The sequence below is a fragment of the Neomonachus schauinslandi genome, chromosome 6 (assembly GCF_002201575.2).
Source record: "Neomonachus schauinslandi chromosome 6, ASM220157v2, whole genome shotgun sequence".
In the NCBI taxonomy this organism is placed as follows: Eukaryota; Metazoa; Chordata; class Mammalia; order Carnivora; family Phocidae; genus Neomonachus; species Neomonachus schauinslandi.
The window spans coordinates 114,241,460-114,258,414 of NC_058408.1; the positions used below are offsets into that span (position 1 = coordinate 114,241,460).

At 42.3% G+C, this 16,955-nt stretch overlaps 1 protein-coding gene across 1 annotated transcript in view; it reads left to right on the forward strand.

Annotated features, from left to right (window-relative positions):
• WDFY4 (WDFY family member 4) overlaps window positions 1-16,955 on the forward strand; it is a 277,946-nt gene that overhangs the window by 28,704 nt on the left and 232,287 nt on the right. Inside the window, 1 exon segment of the mRNA XM_021699514.2 lies at window positions 4,464-5,044. Within this exon segment, the coding sequence (XP_021555189.2) occupies window positions 4,464-5,044 (581 nt within the window).

Sequence of the window (16,955 nt, forward strand, 5' to 3'; positions counted from 1 at the left end):
TTGAAGAGAAGAGCAGATGTAAATGCAAGCACCCCCCAGGGGCCTCTCACATACTCGTGCAGCACAGCCCTGTGCACAACACACACTCGTGTCTCGGTGACATACTACCCTTGATCATCGGTGAATTTTAAAAAAATATGGAGTTGCTCTGACTTCCAAAATTAAACCAGTGGGCTTACTCAGCCATGACTATTTCTGTACAAAACCATGTTAACATTTAGAGGATGGCGCTTGGTTTCTTTTACCTACTTGTTTCTCCACAGAGCCAGTCACTGTCATGTGATTGTCCGACATGTGTGTTCCCATCATCACGTGGCCTGAGCTTGCGTGCTTGGCATGGCCAAAGCGTCACGAGAAGCCGATCCAGAAGGGTCAGAATGACCATAATTACCATGCATTTCACAGATGACCCAAACCAAAACAGTGGTTTAGTTATAGAGCCAAAGAAATCAGTTTTATATGAAATAAAACCGGACTTATATGAAACAAAAAGTTAACTGTCTTTTGAAAGATAACTAGAGTCCCATGATCATGTGAGGTAAAGGGACTGAGAGGGCCATGGGAGGGAGAGTAAGGGAGAGAGATATCAAGAATTAAAGGCAATTTACAGCTCGGGATGACTTGAGCTTCATGTGGTCCAGTCTTAATGTTCCAGCAGGGACATGTCCAGAAAGCGTCTAATATAAATTGTGAGTTGAGCTTGAATCTAAGACTAGTGACTTAAAATCTAGGGATCTTTCCTCTTTAGCATGCTGGTTATTACATTTTTTTCTCACATGCCTGTCTTCAGCCTGATTCACACGAGTTTTATGCTGATAAGCAACAGAGAAGGCATGACCAAAGTAGTCAGGACTTTGGTTTCCTGGTGGGTGAATCATTGGAATCCCCATCTGTTTCTCATATTGAGAGTCAAACAGATCCACAGAGAGGAAAGTTTTGGCTTTACTTTACTTGGAGAGAACGAGTGTTTCTGTGTCCATTAGAGAGTACCCTGCTTTGCTCAGGAGAAGTTCACCTTATTTACTCTGTGGCCCAGAGGCACCTTATTGGAGTGTCAGCCCTTGGGTAATAGGACTGACTTTCTAGAATTAGCAATGTAAAGTCTTTCTGGTGTTTTACAGATTTAATATCATTTCAGAATCTTGCTATCAAGGGATTAACTGTGTAAGCTTATTTAACAAAGTCATACCCTGTGTTCAATGTGCCATCTTCTTGCTGGGTGCCAAGTTACTGCTGGGCGGTTGGGGGGTGGCGCCTGGAGCTGCTAGGGCTCTCCCAGGACCAGGGCTGTAGACACGTTGTTGCTCCAGTGGGTGGTGGGGAGACATGGGGCTGTTCCTGACTGGCCCACCACTGAGTCATGTGAGTGACTATCCAGTGTTTGCTGGAGTCTGAGATGGAATCTTCTTTTGTTCTAAACATCTTGGGAATCCATTGGAACTTTAGAAAGATGGAAAATCAGTTCTTTCTGGCTGGATCTCCCTTTTTAGAAGTTGAGTGTGTACGCTGCCCAAAACACTGTGCCTGCAAAATGAGTCAGATGTAGGACGGGGGGAAGTGATGGAGTGAGGTGACCTCAAAGGCAGTACCCTCTGCCCTCTCCCCCCCCGCAAGGTTTGCCATCTCTGACATGCATCCATATCCAGGTGTGACCCTCACTTCCCTTCCCTGAGACAGTCAGCCAGCTGCTTTGGAGGAGAGAAATCCTTCAGAAACACCCAACTTTGGGCAGTTGTTTCCAAAATTCAGTGGTGTGGCGCTTCTATACCAACACACAAGCACATGTAACTTCACCACCTAATCCTGGCAAATGATAATTGAGTTAAAGAATAATGTAAGCAAATGAATTTCCTCTCCACTGTCAGTGGGACTGTGATTGGGTTATGCACAAATTCAGATTGATCTGCTAATATACATTTAGCTGTTCAACTCTGTACTTAATCACATTACCTCATGAGTCTTCCAGCATGACACATGGAAAATTATGAGGAATAACACATAATAGAATGTGAAATAAATCCTGTTAGTCCTAACGTAGTTAGCACTTTGCAGCAGACATCCATTTTATAGATTCAAGCTGGAGGAATACTAACTCCAAGACGATGACATGGTAACTGAGTTAAGGAGGAGAAAATGTGCTTAATGCTGACCTTTCTTGAAATGTGTCAACCCTAGCCTGATTACTTTGACTTCAGCTGATTAAATTTACTCCCTTCCACCAACTTGCAAGCCTTGGTGATGCATTATCATGCAAAGTTGAATGACAGTAATGGAGACCCTCCTCCTAGGCCCCCAGTTCCTGACAAATCGTTTCCCGAAGTAGCACAGTATTTATTTTCCTTTATGATAGAAATGTTTCTCTTTAGTTGCTATGAAATTAAGCCTTTGTAATTGGATTCTGGACTCTTTACTTTATGACTCTGCAAATATGAAATTAACCCCATCCCAAGAAATAATAGAGCAGTCTAAGTTCTAATGAGATTACCCCCATTTTAGATAATGATTCTGAATTTAATAAATTAAACAAAGCAACAATTAAGGACAGCCATTTCTTTCTCCTCCCCCCTCCCAACAGGAAGAGAAAGGAGCCATCTAGGAATTACAGGGGACAGACCCTCTGCGAGACATGGGTCTTAAGAAGGACTTTCATTGGGTTGCTCTGTTTTGAAAATACCTGCTCTCAACACTCTTTGAATGATGGAGTCCTTTTGAACAATATCTGGTGTCAAATTAGATGATTGGAAGGTGGCTTCTTGAATAAGAGGGGAGTTTGGTGGTCACCCAATGCTCAGACAAGTGCCTGTAATTTGATTTGTTTGTTTCTTGATCATTCTCCCTTTTTCATATTTGTTTTGTCATGTGTCCTTGTGATAAACAGCAGAGCTTCATTCAATTCATTTACCTTCAACAACCTCCTACTGGTTTTAGGAGCCACCGAAAGCACTCCTATAAATTTAGAGGGCTTAACATCCTAGAACTCAAGATTTCCCAATGTCTAGGTGATTGATTGATTTTCCAAGGCATGAGTCACATGACCAGGCACAAGGTCAGACGCGGACAATGCAATGCATGCTATACCATATACCAGTGCTCATTCTTTCACACAGAATATCAATTGGTGGGAAGAGACCAGTACCACCACACACACTTCCAGGTTAGAGTGTGTTTCCAACTTGGTGGAAGAAATAATATTCTGTTGGGAGTGAGTTGCTCACACAAGGCAGGCACAGATGTAGCAGATCTGTGTGAGGCTTGTCCTGGCCCCCGAGTCCCCTGGGTGGGGTATAGGGGCAGGCTGCCGCAGTGATGCTGTCTACATAGAGAAAGGCCTTGTTTGTCTAGAAGCCTTAGTGTTGCTACACCATGAACTTCACACTCACTGAGCATCACCCTTCTGGAGAACCTGCTTTAACAGTCTACATGCTTCTTTTAAGGAACTTCCTATAAAGTCAAACTTTCCTGGGTTTTGAGCCAAATTCAGAATTTGTTAGGCCATATCTTGCCCTCCCTCTCTTCCTCCCTTCCCCCCCCTTATTTGCTTCCTTCCCTCCCTCCCTCCAAAACATTTGTCAAATACCTAATGTATAGCACACACTGTCCTCAATGGATGGTGTGCTGTAAGCGCTCAATAAATGTTTGATTTTAGAAGGAAATAAAAGTTTGTCTAGTAATATCTCAGTGATCTGGAGAAGGTAGATTCTACCATAGGCTACCATGATAGCCTAAACTCCGCACATGGTCTATTCTATAAGCTACAGTTATGTTTCCTTCCACTAAACCTTTCTCTCCTCTACCTTGATTCCTTCATATTTTTGAACCAGATATTAACTAGATTCATTTTGCCATCTTTCTTCATTTAATAGAGGTACTCATGTTTGCACAGAGAGGGAGATAAATAATGATAAGCTACTTTATATAGATTTCACTGTGAGTCTTCTTTGCAATAAAAGAGATGGTTCATCCCACTCATTCAGTAAATATTTATTAAGTGCATGCTACATTCCATGGCAGTGAGTTGCCGGATTTCACAGAGATTCAGTCTAGTGGAGGGCAGAGACAATTTTCAAGTAACTTCATGACAGTGTGAAGAGAGTTTGGTTCAACAAATGAGAGGGGGCTATGTGAGCACTCGACCTGGGGTGAGTACAAGCCAGTGGTCAAAGGAGGCTCTCTGGAGGGAGATGCAACGAAGTTAAGATCCAGGACAGGAAACCAACCCTATCCCTTAGCATAGACTTTGAGAGCAGGCATTTGAAAGGAGGCACTGAGGGGGGACCTAAAACTAAAAGGAAGAGGAACAAGGTGGACACCCCACTGTTTCAGAATCACCCTCAGGTAACTCGCTGCTACCACAACTTGAACAGGGAAGAACACGTGCGATGCTTTGGCAGGGGTGTGCTGGAGCTTGGCGTTAATAAGCTGCCTCCCAGGCTTTCCTCATTTTTATCCTGTTGGTGTTTCAGTCTCTACTCAGGATCCTGGAGACCCCCAAAGGCCGTGCTGCTTTCAGAGTGTCCAGTGGCTTCAATGGACTCCTGTCCCTGCTCTCTGACCTGGAGGGGTCTCTCCAGGAGCCCCCGCTGCAGACGTGGGGGATGGTGTCCCCCAGCCAAACCCTGGACCTTGTCCTGCACACCCTCCGTGCCTTGTCCGCGGCGTTGCACCTGGACCCTGTCAATGGTGACTTCTTCAAGAGGAACGGGCTTTTTGAGAAGCTGGCCGAGGACCTCTGTTTGCTGGGCTGTTTCGGAGCCCAGGAGGAAGAGGGAGCCCCTCTGCACTCCGGGGAGGACACAAAGGCCAGGCCATTTGCTGATTTGCTGAGTGTGGCCTTTACTTCTGCCAGCTCACTCCCACCCAAGATACAGAGCTGCCTCCAGATCCTCAGCTTTCTGGACAGTATGGCCAGTGGCACCCTTCACCTACGCAGAGACCTGAAGGAGTCCCTGAGGGCTGGGCAGGACCCAGTTGTGAATGCCCAGAAGGAAGAAGCTGGCAGGGACCCCCAAGGCAACTTCAAGCAGTGGCCAGACCTGGAGGAGAGGTAGAGCTTTGCTGCCTGCTTCTGTAATCGGGTCATCAGTGTGTTTCTCTCTCCTGTTTTCTTCCAAATATCCTGTGCATGTGTAGTGGGTCGGAAGCCTAGACCTACAAACTGGGGTGGTGGGGTGGTGGTGGTGCAAAAATGTCACGTGACCTTTTTTCCCTTTAAATCAAGTTAACTGCAACTCCTCTACCTTGGGAACTGGCAGAGCACCAATCTGAGTCAATACGTGATCAGAGGATGCTTTTGAGTTACACAAGACCCGGGGGGCTTCCCAGATCTTGGAAACCAAGGGCAGAACTCTGCCAATAAGCTCCCTTTCTCTTTTGCCATCTTAGCTGCTGCTCTGGGGAGGCTTGGTGCCTGTGCCCAGCTGCCCTGGTGTGCCGGGCAGCCCTTGCCTTTGGGAGCCTTAGCTTACCCACTGCCCCGCCTTTCCCCTGCACTGCCGGGGCTGTGATGAGGTCCTTTGACTTGCAGGATAACCATGGTGTCCTCCCCCATCACCAGTTCCTCCTCTTCTTTCTCGCTGCTTCTACTCTTCGTAACAATCATCTCTGCTTACCTCATAGGCCCATCTCCTCCACGAGCCCAGACTTTTGTAGACACGCTTTACTTCCATTCCTGTAAGACAGACTTCCACTAAAGCAAGGGAGCACAAAGAACACCCTTCCTTCCTTTGGAGTGGCAGGGGAAGAAAATGAAAGAACATAACAGCAATTCTGGGTTATCTTTTTTATTCCCCTAAGGTAGCAATGACAAACACAAATTAATATTGCAATAAATTATCCTGCCTACCCCCTCTCTCCACACCATCTAACGTTTACCGCCACAGGATGCCCTTCTGAGAGACATTGTGCACTTTTATCCAAAGATGTTGGATTGGCCAGACTTCAGTGTTGGGAGTTGGTGGTGAGGGGGATGGATGCCAAATCTCCAACTATGCAGATAATCATATTATTGTTCTTGTTTCTCCAGCTAATTTGCTAAATTAATTGGTTCTCTAATCTTGCTTTTGCGCAGACACCAACTTGCTCATGAAGTATTTATTGCTGGCTTTGATTTGCTAATTTTTTAAAAGGACTTTTGTTCATGAGAAGGTTTGGCCTTTCACACTCTTTTCTTGACTATTTTTACTATCAAGTTTATGGTAGCAGCAGAACGCCAGTTGGGCAGTGTTGTCTCTTCTATTCTCTGGAAGCCTTTATGTAAATAAAGATTACTGTTTCTATTCCTTAGCTTTGTGATAGAATTTGCCAGTAAAACCTCATAAGCCCAATGTTTTCTTGTAAGAAGATTTATTTTTGTGAGAATAAATTTATATTTCTTCTTGAATCATTCTTAGTAATTTTTCAAGTTAATTTTCCCATTCCAAGTTTCAATTTACTGGCATAAGGCTGTTCACAATATCTTTTTAACTTTTTGCTCCTGACATGATCGTTTTTGTCTTTTCTCTCCCCTGCCCCCCCAGCACCCCAGCATTCTTGACAGAGTTTTATTTATCAGCATGTCCCATGAGCCAACTTTCAGCTTTTCCTATCTCTCCTACATACATTTTCTATTTCTGTTTTCATTTGTTTGTTCTTATTATGTCCTCTACTTTCTTTGGGTTTATTCTGGTATTCTTCTCCTTAATTTAATTGATTAGGAGACTCATTTTCAGTTCTCTTTTTAAATGCAAATTTCTCTGTCACTTTACTTTAGCTGTATCACTCAAGTTTCATTATGTTGCACTTTCAATATTATTTAGTCCTAAATGTTTTAATTTCCTTTGTGACTTATAGTTTGATTCTTGAATCTTGTTTGAATTGTGAATTTCCAAAGTTACAGAGTATTTTTGGTCATTTTCCATTGTTGTTGAGTTCTAATTTTATCATCATGAGAGAAGATGGACTGTATGATGGTAATCCTCTAGAAATTAGTTGAACTTGACTTTGTGGCCTCCAATGTGATAAATCTTCATAAGTGTTCCGTAGGTGCTTGAAAAGAATGCATGTTTTCCAGTTGTTACACTCAATGTTCTATTTCTGTCCTTTACATCAAATTTGTCTACTGTCTTCTTCAAATTTTCAGATTATTTAATCTGCTTGACACATCAGTTACTAGGCTATGTTAGATATTTTTCATTATAGTGATAGATTTATCAATTTCTGTTCATTTTTGCCTTATATTTGAGGCTATTAGAATCACACATATTTACAGTTTTTATATCATCTTGTGGAATCAAAAAATTTCACCTTATATGGTGACCTTCTTTATCTCTAATAATACATTTTGCCATAAAAACAATGTTGTTTAATCATAATAAGGCTACACCAGCTTTCTTTTAGTTAGTATGTGCCTGGAATTTTTTTTAAAAGTCTTTTCTTTCAAGCTTTCTGGATCCTAATGGTTTAGGTGTTTCTTTTGTCAACACTAAAGAGCTAGTTTTGTTTTCACTTTACTTTATCATTTAACCCAGCATGGTATTTTTTGGTTGCTGAAGCATGTGCTTTGTTTACATTTTTATAATTATTAATATGTTTGGAATGATTTCTACTTTGCTCTTTTGTATTTTCTATTGTCCCACTTTTTCTTTTGATTTTTTCCTTGTCTTCTTTTGAATTATTAGAATTTTAATTTTTAAATTTAATTTTTCCCATTGACTAATTTGGATCTTATACTCTGTTAGTCTTTCAGTTGGTTTACCCTTCTAGTGGTTACCCTAAAATAATTTAACAGTCATCCTCATAATGTCTAACTATTTACTCTGTTTACTATTGCTATTTATCTTTAACATCTTTCCAATACATATGTGTTACATATGTAATATGTAAGCACTTAACTCTTAAATGTATACTTGTCTTTCTAATGTATATATTACTGTTGCCCAATATTAATTTTAGTCCATCAATTAGTCTAAGTGTAATGCAGGGCTAAATTAATTAGTCCATCAATCTAATCTAAATCTAATTTTAACTAATCCATCAAATAAGGCATTTATTCATGTATTTTTTTGTTAAGGTATAATTGACATATAACATTATATTACTTTCAGGTATAAAACATAGTGATTCAGTATCTATCTATATATATTTTAAAGACTTTATTTATTTGAGAGAGAGAGAAAGAAAACCCTCAAGTGGGGTGAGGGGCAGAGGGAGAGAATCTCAGGCAGACTCCTCACTGAGTGTGGAGCTCGACGTGGGCCTTGATCTCACAACCCATGAGGTCATGACCTGAGCCGAAACCAAGAGTTGGACACTCAACTGACTGAGCCACCCACACACCTCTCAATATTTGTATATATTGGGAAATGATTACCACAGTAAGTCTAGTTATTAACACTCATCACCACACTAGTTACAATTTTTTTTCTTGTGGTAAGAGCTTTTAAGATTTATTCTCTTTGCAACTTTCACATATACAATATAGTATTATTAACTGTAGTCACCATGCTCTACCTTATGTTCCCATGACTTATTTATTTTAAAACTGGAAATTTGTAACTTTTCACTCCATTCATTTATTTTGCCAACCCTCTATCCCCTGCTTCTGGCAACCACCAATCTATTCTCTGTATCTATGAGCTCTTTTTTTTTAGATTTCACATATAAGTGAGATCATATGGTATTTGCCTTTCTCTGAACTATTTCACCTAGCATAATGCCCTCAAGGGCCATCCATGTTGTCACAAATGACAAGGTTTCCTTCTTTTTTTATGGCTGAATAATAGTCCATTGTGTTTATATACCACATCTTCATCCATTCATTCATCGATGGTCACTTAGTTTGTTTCTGTATCTTGGCTATTATAAAGAATGCTGCAATAAACATAGGGGTGCATGTATTTTTTTAAGTTGGTGTTTTCATTCTCTTCAGATAAATACTCAGAATTGCTGGATCATATGGTAGCTCTATTTTTAATTTTTCGAGGAATCTTCATATTGTTTTCCATAATGGCTCTACCAATTTACATTCCCACTGACAGTGCATGAGTGTTCGTCACCAACACTTGTTATTTCTTATCTTTTTGATGATAGCCATTCTAACAGGTGTTGTGGGGGGGGCTCATTGTGGTTTGGATTTGCATTTCCTGAATGATTAGTGATGTAGAAAACCTTTTTATCACCCATATATCTTCTTTGGAAAGATGTCTTTTCAGATGTTCTGACCATTTTTTTAAAAGATTTTATTATTTGACACCAAAGGAGAGAGAGAACGCACAAGCAGGGGGAGCAGAAGGCAGAAGGAGAGGGAGAAGCAGGCTCCTGCTGAGCAAGGAGCCCAATGCGGGGCTTTATCCCAGGACACTGGGATCATGACCTGAGCCAAAGGCAGATGCTTAACCAACTGAGCCACCCAGGCGCCCCATTCTGCCCATTTTTGATTGGATTTTTTTGGTATTGAGTTGTATGAGTTCTTTATATATTTTGGGTATTGACCCTTTATCATACATGCAATTTGCAAATATTTTCTCCCATTCTGTAGGTTGCCTTTTCATTTCACTGATGGTTTCCTTTGCTGTATGGAAGCTTTTTAATTTGATGTAGTTCTACTGGTTCATTTTTGCTTTTGTTGTTTTTACTTTTTGTGTCAAATCCATAAAATCATTGCCAAGACCAATGTCAAGGAGATTACCACCTATGTTTTCTTCTATGAGCTTTATGGCTTCAGGTCTTATGATCATATCAAGTCTTTAATCCATTTTGGGTTCATTTTTGTATATGGTATAAGGCAGTGGTCTGGTTTCATCCTTTTGTGTGTGGCTGTCTAGTTTTTTCTCAACACCATTCATTGAAAAGACTGTCCTTTCCTCACTATATAGTCTTGGCTCCTTTGTCATAAATTAATTGACCACATATATGTGGGTTGATATGGTATCTCTATTCTGTTCCATTAATCTATGTATCTTATGCCAATGCTGTACTATTTTGATTACTCTATCTTTTGTAATACCATTTGAAATCAGGGAGCAAGATGCTTCCTGCTTTGCTCTTCTTTCTCAAGATTGTGACATTTCTCACTGCAGTGGTACCACAGCTGCACTTTGTGAGCCAGGCCTTGACCAGATTGCAGGCCCTTCTCCTCTTGCTTTATCTTGGGGGAGAATTCCCTTTCTGAGGCTCCCTGATCTTTCTGTCCTGGGGGAGGGCATCCTTGAGGAGGCCTCTACCCTGGCCACCTGGAGAACATGCAGGTCAACTTGGTAGCTCAGCATTGAGCCTTATTCTACCAGCTCTTAGAGGGCAGGGAAATAGTTGTCAGCACCAGAAGACATTAGTAAGTGGATTGAGTGATGAGAAGCAATAGTCATCTTTCAAACGTCTCTGGGAGCTAAGCACTAAACACTTCTATTCATTTAATTCCCTCCCAATCCTAGAACTTTACTAATAAAGAAACCAAGGCTAAGAAAGGATAAGTAGCATGGCCAAAGTCACACATTTAGTAAGTAAACAATAGAATTGGATTCTGATCCCAGGTCTATTTTCAAAACCTGTGTGTGTGTGTGTTCTTCCTGCTTCTTCTGGAAACTCCCACAATAATGGTGATGATTTTCCAAAAGTTCTGACACAATAGTTTACAGTTTAAAGCTGGTCTCTAACCTATAGATGGCATCAGCCTGAATTCTTTACAGATGAATCCTGTGTCAGATGTCATCTTGGTTTCACGATGAGTAATTTTTAAATGTATAAGACTCAGATTTCATAAATAGAGCAATTTTTTCCTCATTAAAAGAAATACATCACCCTCGACCTTTCCTAATGGTTAGAGAATCAGTGAAACCCTAGCCTCTCATGAGAGAATCTGGGGAATAAAGGCAGGGCGGTGGGCTAGGAATGGGGGACAGGGTGCTCAACCTCACCTACCATGAACACTTGGCATCTTCTTGGACAAGTACCTTGGCTCAGCCTGGTCTGTGCAAAGTGGGCCTTGCTCTCCAGGGAGGAAGGGGTGGAGGCTGTGGGCCTTGGACTCGGGCCAAATGCTCTATGCCTTAGTGGCCATGTTCCTTGGGCCTGTTGCTTTATCTCTCTTTCCTGATTTGAAGACAGTGGTAATTAAAGTATCCACCTTGTTTTGAGGTGAGGGTTGGAGATGAGAATGGTGCTAGTCATTGTGATCACAGTTGTTGTCTCCCAAGTACTTGTGTGCCGGATGCTGTGCTGAGTTCTCCACAAGCATTAATTCTTATAACAACTATGATTTAAGTAACCTTGTTCACAAAATGGAAGTTATATATTAGGGAATTGCCCAAATACATATGCAATGTCCAAGATACAGAATACATAATCTCAATGAAATGTACACCCCCCCCACACAGCACACCCATACCACATACCACACACACACACACCATACCGAACACCCCTACACCACATCCCCCATAGACCTTTACACAAACACACAGACATACCACACATACATACACCACACAGAACACCCACACACCACATCCCTCACACCCTTCTACACATACACACACACACCACATAGAACACCCACACACCACATCCCTCACACCCCTCTACACACACGCACACACACCCCACACTCAAACTGCACACCCCCCCCAAATGTCATTCAATGGAGTTCAATAAATGGTAGCTGCGGTCGTGATAATCATATGAGGACCTTCTCTGGTATTTACCAGGTCCTGTTACCTGAGATGGATGTCATCCTTCTTGGCCAGCCTATCCACAGTGAGGGCCTGGAGGTGAAGGTGGAGCGAGGAGTGGGTCAGGCCACGGTGTGGTGTGTGCGTGCGCATGCACACGTGAGTGGGTACTTGTGTGTGTGCAAGTGCATGTGAGTACATTGGGTGTTGGGTGTGCATCTCAGGTGTGAGAACCCAGCTGGGCAGGAAGCATCTGCCCAAAGCCTGTCCTCCCTTCTGTGGAGCTGCGGCTTTGCAGGGAGCTTTCTCTTAAATCGCAGTGCATTAGTCGGCTGCGACCGCCATCTGAGGTTTCATTTTTGGCAGTTTCGCTTCTGGCAGCCAACCATGGTCTGGAAGGAGGGGATCCTCCTTCTGATGAATCGTCAGCAGGCCAATAGTAGCCTAACGTGGCGTCACATGCCTGCGTCATCCACGTCACTCCATCTCTAGGTATTTTGTCACCTCCGTCACAAGAAGTTTGAGTACAGTCCAAGAAGATATTTGGAGAGACAGAGAGACCAAATTCATGTAACTTTTATTACGGCATATTGTTAGAATTTTTCTATTTATTATTAGTTGCTATTAATCTCTTACTGTGCCTAATTTATGAATTAAACTTTCTCATAGGTATGTATGCATAGGGAAAAAAAACCAGGATATACAGGGTTTGGTACTCTCTGAAGTTTTAGGCATCCCGGCAGATAAGGGAGGACTATGGTTTCTTGTCGCTTTTTTTTTTTTAAGATTTTATTTCTTTGAGAGAGAGAGAGAGAGAGAGAGAGAGAGAGGGAGGGAGGGAGCATGTGCGCGTGCGCATGAGCAGGGGGTGGAGCAAAGGGAGAAGCAGGCTCCTCAGTGAGCAGGGGGGCTGGATCCCAGGACCCTGGGACCATGACCTGAACCGAAGGCAGATGCTTAACCGACTGAGCCACCCAGGTGCCCCTCTTGTCGTGGCTTTTGAGATTGGGAGGGCTGACTGTTAGAGCTGCCGTGAGGCCTGGTGCAGAGCCCGTCCCCCCACTGCCGCAGGGTGGCTGCCCTAGCGCGTCCCTCACGTGGCTCCTGGACAGCGGTGGCGCGGCTCCTCCTTCCGAAGCCTGCTCCTGCCTGCATCTCTCTGGCTCCCTTCCTGGCAGAGACATCTAGTCCGGAGAATGCGAGTGCAGACTTCAGTAAGCACGCAGGGAATGCCAGCGCTGGTGCCTGGCACTTGGGGCCAGGCACTGGTGAGTACTTGGGGGAAGGGCCAAATGACCCCTGCCCCAGCCCTACACCTGGGTGTGGGAGAACCAGAAATGTGAGCGGATCCTTACACCTGTGTGGGGGATGCCATCCAGGGCAGCCTCAGAAATTAAGGGGGAATGGAGCAGCGCACCTGACACAGCCTGGGAGAGGGGTTCTGTGGGGCCTTCCTGGGTGAGGAGATCCCTGAGCTAAGCCACGGTGAGAGACAGGTGCCTGGATTGGGAGGGGTTGGAGAAGGCGTTCCCAGGCCTGAAAGACCCCAAATCAGCCATGCTGAGTGAGGAAAGCTCAGGGCCTTGGCAGGGATTACAGAGACTCAAAGCCACACACTTGAGGGCGGTGCTGAGACGTGAGCGTGGAAGGGGGTCCAGGCACGAATGGCCCTCGGGCTGGCAGGAGGCGGGATGTTATTCTGTAGGGAGCAGGCAGATACGTTGCAGAGGCCACTCTGGTGTGTGTATGTGTGAGTGTAAGAGTGTGAGTGAGTATGAATGTGTGCATGTGGTTATGTGTACAAATACGAGTGTGTGAGTGTGTTTGTGTGTTATGTGAGTGTGAAGGGGGAGAGGTGCATAGAAATGAGCATGGGGAGGGGGAGGAAGGCAGGAGCTGGAGGTCTGTCCCCACAGCGATGGCAATGGCCTGCATCCAGACAGCAGGCTGCTAGCAAGAGAACCTTTTGAGACCTATTTAGGACATAACATCCTGGCCTTGGTAACTAATGGGGTGAGCGTGGGGGAAGAGTGGCTGGCCCAGGCCCTGACGGGGAAGCCCTGGTGGAAGATCTGGTTTGGGAGAAGGTTGTGGCTATCTGCAGTAGCCTGTGCAGACTGCCAAAATGAGATCGTATTCCTTTTAATTGTCTAATGAATCACTCAGGAATCCACCAGCTGTAGTAAGAAGAGATAGAGTAGCTTCATCCTGCCCGGAGAATTTGGATGAGGGATAGTCTGACTTCCACAGCTAATCAGGAAAAATCCCCGGATCTGAGCACCATCCTTTACCATGTGCTACTGCTGTGGTCATGGGGCTGGGGGCTGGGGATAGCCAAGCTTGGGCTCTGTGTGATGTGATGTGATATGATGTGATGTGATGTGGTCCCACTGGTTCTAATCCCCCTGCAGGCCTCTGGGTTCTTCAAAAGAAATGACATCACTCTTACTTTGTAAAACTCAACCAAGCAGCCCTCTTGCCCTGTCCTCACCTCTGGGCCTTGATAGATACAGATAATCATGTATATAATTTTGTATTATAACTTTCAGTTACATGCACAGGTCTTTTGCAAGATGTGAGCCATCCAGGAACACTAGGTCATGTGGGATACCACTGTCTGCCCTCCTTGGCATTCAGAACCCCTACCCTCATTCCTGCTCTTGGGATTCACACCTCAGAGCAATGCTTCTTCAAGTGTGGCCTATAGCCCACCTGCCCGCATCAGAATCAGTTGTGAAGGTGCTAAAATACAGTCTCGTAAACCAGATTTCCTGAATCACAATCACTGGGGTTGGAGTTTAGGGATCTGTTTTTTTTTTTTTAAAGCTCCTCTTGTTATTTTTAAGCACATTAAACTTTAAGAACTTCTGCCCCAGGTCCTGGGCATCTTTTCCTGAAAAACATTTTTTAAATGTCTTATTTTTTTCATTAAAGTGAAATTCACATAACATGAAATTAACAATTTTAAAGCAGACAACTCAGTGGCATTTAGTACATTCATGATGTTGTGTAAAACACCACCTCTGTCTAGTTCCAAAATATTCCAGAAAAATCCTATATATATTCCCATTCCTTCAGCCAACCCCTGTGCAAACACCAATTTTTCTGTCTCTTTGGATTTACCTATTCTGGATATTTCATATAAATAGAATCATATGATATGCCCTCTTTTGTGTCTGGCTTCTTTCACTTAACATGTTTTCAAAGTTTATTCCCATTATAACATATATCAGTACTTCATGCCTTTGTTATGTGTGAATGTCATTCCATTGTAGGTGTACACCACGATTTGTTTATCCATTCATCTCCTGAGGGACATTTGGCTTGTTTCCACATTTTGGCTATTGTAAATAGTGCTGCTGTGAACATGTGTGTAAATGCATTTGAGTATTTGCAGTTCTTTTGTGTAAATATATAAGAGTGGAATTACTGGATCAAATGATAATTCTATGTTTAATTTTTTGAGGAACCACCAAACAGTCTTGCATGGTAGCTGAACAAGTTTTATATTTACCAGCAATGTATGAGGATTCCAATTTCTCCAGATGCTCACCAATACTTGTTTTCCATTAAAAAAATTATAGCCATCCTAGTGAGTGGGAAGTGGAATTTCATTGTGGTTTTGGTTTGCATTTCTCTAATGGCTAATGATGTTGAGCATCTTCATGTGCTCATTCGCCATTCGTATATCTTCTTTGGAGACATATCTATTCAGATCCTTTGCTCATTTTATAATTTCTTTGTATATTATGGATAATAGACACTTATCAGATATATGATTTGCAAATGTTTTCTCCCATTCTGTAGGCTGTTCTTTCACACTTTTAATAATGTCCTTTGATGCATAAAAGCTTTTCATTTTGATGAAATCTATTTCATCTATTTTTTCTTTTGTTGCTCATGCTTTTGGTGTCATGTAAGAATCCATTGCCAAATCCTAGGTCATGAAGATTTACCTCTGTGTTTCTCCCTAAAAGTTTTAGCTCTTATGTTTAGGTTATTGATCCATTATATGGTGTGAGGCCAGGGTTCAACTTCATTCTTTTGCATGTGGCTATGCACTTCTCTCAGCACTGTGTACTGATGACTCTGTTCTTTCCCCACTGAATGATCTTAGCATTCTTGTGGCGGACTCTCAATTCTAGTCCACTGGACTATGTGTCTGTCCTCAAGCCAGTACCACACTGTTTTGATTACTGTAGCATTGTAGTAAGTTTTGAACTCAAGAAGTGGGAGTAGTCCCACTTTGTTCTTCATTTTAAATATTGTTTTGGCTATTTAGAGTTCCTTGCAATTCCATATGAATTTGAGGACCAGCTTTTATCATTGCATATGTTAGCTGTGGTCTTTTTATAAATGCCTTCTATCATGTTGAGAAAGTTCCTATCAATTCGTAGTTTTCTGAGTATTTTTATCATGAAAGGGTATTCAATATTGTCAAATACTTTTTCTGCATCAGTTGAGACAATCCTTTGTTTTCTTCCCTTTGTCTTCTAATATAGTGTATTACCTTGACTGATTTTCTTATGTTGAATCACTTATACCCTTGTATTCTTGGGATAAACCCCACTTGATCATAGTGTGTAATTCTTTAAATATGCTGTTAGATTTGGTTTGCTAGTATGTTGTTGAGGATTTTTGCATGTATATTCATTAGGGATATTGTCTGTAGTTTTCTTTTTTTTTTTCTTTGTGTAGCTTTGGTATCAAGGTAGTAATACAGGCTTCCTTGCTGTTTCCTGAACATGCTGGACATACTCCCACCTTAGGGCCTTTTGCATTGGCTGTTCCCTTTGCTTGAAATGCTTTTCCCTCAGATATCTGCCTCCCTCTTTCAAGTCTGCCCAATTGTCACCTTCTCAAGGAGGCCAGCTCTGCCACCCAAATTAAAATTGCAGATTGCTTCCTTCCTCCACCCTAGCACTCTTCATTCTTTCTCTGCTCGAATTTTTTCTTGCAATGCCACTTACATAATATGTAATTTACTTATTCATGGTAATATTATATTAATACATTATACTATATTATAATAATGTAGTATGCATTACACAATAATAACTTTTGTTATTTATAATTTACATATTTATTATGTTTATCTTTATTATCTACACTCCTTCTCTCACATCCTGGGTATGGGCTTCAGTTTGTTTAACTTATAGATGTATCCAAAGTGCCTGGCAAATAGTTAGGTCAATAAATATTTGTTCATTTGAATTGAATAAATTAACACCGATGCGTTCACTCCTGGCACCTTAGCCATCCTTTTAAGGCTGGTGGTGCCAAGGACAATCTGACCATGGGTTGTAAGAATAG